This window comes from Gavialis gangeticus, unplaced genomic scaffold (assembly GCF_001723915.1).
Source record: "Gavialis gangeticus isolate Ggan-Ray unplaced genomic scaffold, GavGan_comp1, whole genome shotgun sequence".
Classification (NCBI taxonomy): Eukaryota; Metazoa; Chordata; order Crocodylia; family Gavialidae; genus Gavialis; species Gavialis gangeticus.
Window position 1 is genome coordinate 16,559,471 of NW_017729031.1, and position 6,732 is coordinate 16,566,202.

At 40.1% G+C, this 6,732-nt stretch overlaps 1 protein-coding gene across 1 annotated transcript in view; it reads left to right on the forward strand.

Annotated features, from left to right (window-relative positions):
* LRP1B (LDL receptor related protein 1B) overlaps positions 1-6,732 on the forward strand; it is a 2,002,088-nt gene that overhangs the window by 1,179,632 nt on the left and 815,724 nt on the right. The window contains exon 20 of the mRNA XM_019522796.1: positions 5,334-5,516. Within this exon, the coding sequence (XP_019378341.1) occupies positions 5,334-5,516 (183 nt within the window). The remainder of the gene's footprint in view (positions 1-5,333; positions 5,517-6,732) is intronic.

The following is a 6,732-nucleotide window of genomic DNA, read 5'->3' on the forward strand; positions in this document are numbered from 1 at the left end:
CCCCCCCCCCCACTGCTCATCAATTTAAGAAACAAACAAAAGCCTATTTTCTTACATTTTCAAAGTATGTCTGAATTCAGGAACCTATATTTTTATGATTCCTTTACTGTCCCTTTAGACGCACATTCACTCTTCCACCAGGTGGATCATTCCCAAGCTCCCTTCTTTCACCTAACTAAGGTAGCTGAAAGAGAGAACAAGGTTAGAGGGTCCGAGAGAAGTGAAGATGATGGGTTGGGTCAGACCATACCATTGCCTTCTCATACTCTGTCTGTCTCAGGCTCAAGGGAAAGATCAGTTTTAGAGGATACCTGCTAAAAATGCCAGGGGACAATTTGGTTCACAGCTTTTAACAAGCTTTCAAAATTTCAGATGTGATGTGCTAATACAAAAACATACTGTGGAAGTGTGATGTATTAAAAATAACTTGTCTTTTATTGAAATAAATTGAACATAACATTGACAGTTTTACTTCATTGAATTACCCTAAACATGACTCTTGTCCTATTAATACAGATAGATGCTGACTAAAGACACACTAAGCAAGGCAACAACCCATCCACTAAACTGCAATATCTATTTTCACATAGCTGTTCAGATCAATATAATACTAAAATAAAAATTTCCTATAAATATTTCCATAATAAGTAATACAGAATACAGTGCATCTTCAAATGTGGAGAGCACCGCTAAAGATGAACTTTCGTTCTGTAGTTAATAAATTCACTGTGGCGTTTGCATGTCTTCCTGTACTTGCACAAGAAAGACTGAAATGAGTAAAATGCTGTTTGATTTTTGGAAATTGATGTTTTAGTGCTGCTTATTCTATCAACAATAGTTAAAATGGGTTCTTTCACTGTGTTTTCAAGGCTTTATCCCTTTGTCCATGGGGTCCTATAATGTATAGGTAAAATAGAAATACCTAACGCTTTTTAGATTTAAAGATTTATTACTGAATAAGTGAAAATCAGAAGAATATGTATATTCCCTTGGACACCCTGTAGCAAGCTCTTAAAGTGGCAATAAACCTTGTTGCATGTGAAACTTTGCCCTCACTTATGAAAAATATGCCCAGGATTTATTACTCAGACTCCTTTTGGTAAGCTCAGCAAGTGCCTGTCCCAGGGCCGGTCACGATGTCCCCTGGCGGCTTCTTGGCCCTTGCCAATGTGGCTCCCTTTGGGGGGCTCCCTCCCCTTTACTTGCTCATCCCACCTTGATGTTGCTCATTTCTGAGGAAAGGAAGGATGCCCCAAGGCTTCCCAAGTCTGGGCTTGTTCTTAGGACCACAGGTGCTCATGGTCATTGCCTTAAAGGCTAGTTTGTGAGCTCCACCATCCCCAGTACCCACTCCCATGCCTCACAGATGATCTGCTAACACAAGTCTGCCCTCTGGCAGGCCCCAGGTACTGGAGCTTCTGTCAATGCACCAAACTCTCTCCCAAGTATTTAGTGCTTCATGCTGTCTCTGGGCCCCAAGCTTATCTCTTCCCAGGCCTGCTTTGGCCCCACGCTCCCCTGAATGGGTTCAGGCTCTCCTCCTCTTAACCTCATGCCCCCTATGCTTCTGGCCCGTCTCTCTTTCCCACTGGGCCAGTTGGGACCTCCATACCTGCCCTGCAGTCCCTTCCACAACCACCAGCACTTGTTCATCACCAGCCCTCTCGGCCCCTTACCTTTGTCCCCAGACCTGTCTGTTCCCAGGCCTGCCTGCCTCTTCACTCTTGGGCACTGGGCCCCTGGCCCCTCTCCCCAGGCCTCTCTGTTCCAAGGCTGCCCCTGCCGGCTATGGGCTCACCGGCTCTTGTTCCCCAGCCTATCTGTTGCAAGGCCTGGCCCATTCCTGGGCTCAGTGCTGCTTGCCCCAGCTCAGATGTTACAAGGAGCTCCTCTCAGTGGCACTCGGGGGTAGACTGCCTGACCAGCTCAGGTTCTGCCTGACCAGTCAGATCCGACTCCCTAATCAGCCCTGCCTTGCCACCTGCAGGCTGCTTCTTAGTCAGCCTTTGTTATTGAAGTGACAGGTGCACCAAGTGCCATGTCACAGTAGGAACATGCTAATCCTTCTTCGTACATATAAGTTATGTCCATGCGGCATCACAAGTTATTAATCAATACCAACAATGAGAGCCCTGGGGAAGCCACAGGTTTGTTTTTTTTCTAGTCCTCTTCTTGATTGCCAGCATCTGTAATCCATCCATTTTTAGATTTCTCCTTTAATGATGTTAAGTAGTTCTTCTCATGGAAGCATTTACCCATGATGGTACATACTTTCCTCTCTTGTCTAATTGGCTAAGCTTGTAATTTCTTTGTTCTAGGGCCCAAGAGGACCGGTCTAAACTTCTCCCTCCCTGGTCCTTGAAATATATTAGAAAAGCGTTAAGTCTCTGGCAAAATGTAATTCAGCATAGGGAGTCATTTCTTATCTGTTTTCACTTGGTGTGGATATAACTTTCTTAGCTTCGTTCCTTAACTAATGCTCTTGGTGGTAATATTAATTGCCTACAAAAAAGTTCATTTGCACTTTGGCTCAGAGGCCTTCAAAAAGCTTGGCATGGATATCTGATAGCAGTAAATATACATAAACTGAATTAGATTACATAGTTTGTTCAATCGCTGTTAATATACTGGCAGCTGAACCTCCAACATGTACTGTATAAACAATTTTGGTTACCTGTAAAATACATTAAGATCATATAAATAGTTCTGCTTCAAGCTCTTTAGCAGGCTCTGCAGGTTTCTTCCTCACCCCCCACCTATTCCAAAAGCGTGTGTCTTATATTATCTCATTAATTTATGTTTCTGATATCTTTCGCTTAGCCAAGCTCAGAGATAAAAACCTGACACATTCTGTTTTTTCTGCTCTTGTTCTAGCACTGTCTTTGTATTATTATTTGCTAAAATGATTTTGAATAATGCTATATGCACATTTAGCTGGATTTAAATAATGACATCAAACCACAGTAATGACACTTTACTACTTTTGGCATAACATTAATTATAGAGTTCATGTTTGTATTCATCTAATGTATTTCATCTTTCTAAGCCTAGTTCACAGCAAAGCTACGCAGAGAATTTTGAGACATTTTTTAGCTACTATTGAAAACTTGATAGAAGCTGAAACATACAACTGCCTTTAGTTGTATTAGGACAGACAGAAAGTTTCAGGCATACCTATGGGGGCAACTGGTACATTTTTGTACAGTTCACAGATAAGACCTGAAGGTAGTTATTTTTTTTTCACAGTTATTTTCAAGTCCTATACTTCATGTCACTTTTATTGGATTATGTAAAAGTACCCCTGTAGAATTTCTACATAGCATTGGGGAATGGTAGCATTATGATCTTTTCTTAAACTTAGGACATCGAATTAATTAGCTGCACGTCTTTTTGCAAACAGATTCCTTCCTGTCTTAAAAAAGTATGTAAGTATCAAAATACAGTGAATTATTAATAAAGAACTTGAATTTTCTACACCCAAGAATTTAGTTCCAGGCTAATAATCTCTGGAAAGGTGAATTTAAAAAATGAAGTAAAAAAATTAATTTGCAGCAGTAGATAAACTCTGTTTTGCCTCAGTCTTGTAGAAGGTTCCCATCATTTCATTATTCATATGAGCAAGCAAGTCAAATTTGGTTGGGAATGCAAATTTAGGGAGAAAGGTTAAAATAATAGAATCATGGAAAAATAGGGCTGAAAAATACCAGAGAAGGTCACATAGTCTAATTCCTTGTTCAAGGCAGGGGCATTCTAGACAAATGTTTGTCCAATTGCACTCAACAACTTCCAGTGATAGAGATTTCATAACCCCTCTGGGTAACCTATCCCAGTGCTTAATCACCCTCATAGTTAGAAAATTCTTCCTAGTATCTAATGTAAATCTCCCTTGTTGCAATCTAATCCCATTACTACTTGTCCTATTTCCTGTGAACACTGAAAATAGTTGAGCACCATCCTCTTTATAACAGCCCTTCTTTCCATTTGAAAAATGTAGCAAATCTTGCCTCAGTCTACTCTGGAGAAGAGAAATCTGAGTTCTTCCATCTTTTCCATGTATGTCATATATTTTAGACTTCTGATGATATTTGTTTCTGGGCTCTTTCCAACTTGTCTGTGTCTTTCTTGAAGTACAGTGTCCAAAAGTGGACTAAATCTTCCAGGTGGGCCTCACTAGTGCTGAATAGAGTGAAGAAATGACTTTCCATAACATGCATATCAATACATTATAATGTATTTTTATCATCCTGGCCTCTGCTTCTCTAAGTCACTCTGGAGTTGATTTCAGTATAAGAATGTACGACGTGTCATACTGGTTCAGACCAATGGCCCATCTAGCACAGTAACCTGTCTCCAACAGTGGCTGAGATAGATGCTATAAAAAGACAGCATCCATCTCTCTCTAGCATTTATCTCAGCCATTGGATTTTTTGTTGCAGCTACACTTTTAAACTGACATTTTTTAGAGAACTGTCTACAGTGACTTCAAGGTCTCTTTCCTGAGTTATTAGCTAGTTCAGCACCCAGCAGTAAGTCCTTGCAGTTGAGGTTATTTTTCCCCATGTGCATTGACCTGCACTTGTCAACTCAAAAAGTTCCACTGCCACTTTTTTTTAAGCTTGGTGAGATCTTTCTGCAGCCTCTCTCCATCAGCTTCGGGTTGACTACCTGGAATAATTTAGTTTCATCTGCAAACTTGAATATGTCACTGTGGACCCCTATTTCCAGGTCACTAATGAAAATGTTGAACAAACCTGGGCCCAGCACAGATTCTTGTTGGACTCCACTTTTGACCTCCATCCATCCTGAAAAGTGACCATTTAGCCATGCCCTTTACTTTCTACCTTTTAACAATCTCTCAATCCACATCCCTAAATCTAAGCATTCTTTTTTTTTCTTGCTTTGTGAAGTTAAACAATTTAAATGAGTGAGGGTCGTGGAAAACCCTAAGAATTGAAATCATTACAGATTACCTGTACTTTTTTTTTATTTTGTTCCATATATGGAACATATTTTATATAACAAATCGACACTTGGCAGCTTTTATCTTAATTTAATTGCTGGTTAGATATATGCTCTTTATGATCTCTGACAGTTTCATGCAACTTTTTTTCTTCTGGTATGAGGTATGAAAAATGAGATTTTGTTTCAGTTTAAAACAAAAAAAAGTCATGGTTGCATTATACAAGTTTCCAAAGTTAGCTGAATAACCTGCTGGATAGCCTTATAGTGGGTACAGAGTTGTCTATATAGACACAATTAAAGGGGAAAAAAGCATGTGAACACAAGGCCTTCAATATAGTTAACCCTGTTTTTTTTTCATTATTTCATCTAAGAAACTCCCTCTCCTAGAGGATGCAATGGGAAAGAATTTCAGTGTAACCCTGATGGGAACTGTGTTCCTGAATTGTGGCGCTGTGATGGAGAAAAGGATTGTGAAGATGGCAGTGATGAGAGAGGCTGTAATGGAACTATTCGCTTGTGTGATGAAAAAACAAAGTTTTCCTGCAAGAACACAGGTACAGAAAAATAAGTGATATATTCCGTTCAGATTTGACTTCTTCACTTTTGTCATTCTCCTTTAATAATCATTTGTAATTTCTATTAGAAGATATAAAGATTTAAAGTCAGAATCAAACCTGAAAGGTAAAGGGTTAGTGAAAAGCTACAACGTACAGGAAAACATCTCTATACTGCAAAGACTTTATTAATGCCGAACTTTAAATATGTGAGTTGTTCTGTTAAAGGTCCTACCACACATCTATAAGCTGCCTAGTTCAGGATTTGGGCACTGAATTAGAGAGAAAAAAAGAGTGCCTAAAATTATCATCTCACTGAATAAGTGGGTGGGAAGGAGTATTGTAGTGGCTTATCCAACCTGCCATCTCCATGTGCACCTTTGGGGGAGGATTATATTTTGCTCTTTTTATGAACTGTTCCTTTTAGTGCAGCAGGCAGCAACAGAAGAAGTGCTCTGAGGGATGTCAGAGATGTTCTCCTGGTGCTATCCCTCTGCCTACAGACTAGCCCAGGGGTGGTCAAAATGTGGCCCACAGGCTGGGTGCGGCCCACCATGGGGCCCCTAAAAATTTAGAAAATTAATACTGATCTGCCCCTGGCTGCCTGTCATGTGGCCCTTGATGGCTTGCCAAAACTCAGTAAGCGGCCCTCCGCCCAAAATAATTGCCCACCCCTGGAGTAGCCCTAACTCAGATCTGTATCTAAAAGCAAAAATGAGCCCTGCACAGCCATTCTACTTGTTGACAATTAATGATCTGCTTAATTGTTGTTTTGATTTGAAAGGCATTTTCCTGGACTTGTTTGGGCTATATCTACTCTCACTTAGTGCCACTAATAAATGAAAGATACAGAACATCACTGCTGCCCAGTGAAAGAAATGACTGCAGGTTTCAGTGTCTCTTCCAGAGCTGTGACTGCTTTTGAGTGTTAACATTCACTTGAAGTGGTGTAATTGGGATATTGTATTACTCTTTATTGCTGCCAGTTAAGTGCCGTATATAAAGCTGAAAATCTGCCACAACAGTAAATAAACACTGTGGAAAGTCACGTGGCCACTGAACACTGAGAGATGCAAATGGCATTTCTTTTCTTAAACATGCCTATTGGCCACAATTAAGTATCTTTATTTGAATAAAAAGTCAAAAACGGACATGGATATTTGTAAATGACCCTGAAGCACATTGGCAGCATTTCCATTTACTGGGAGTCTTTTAA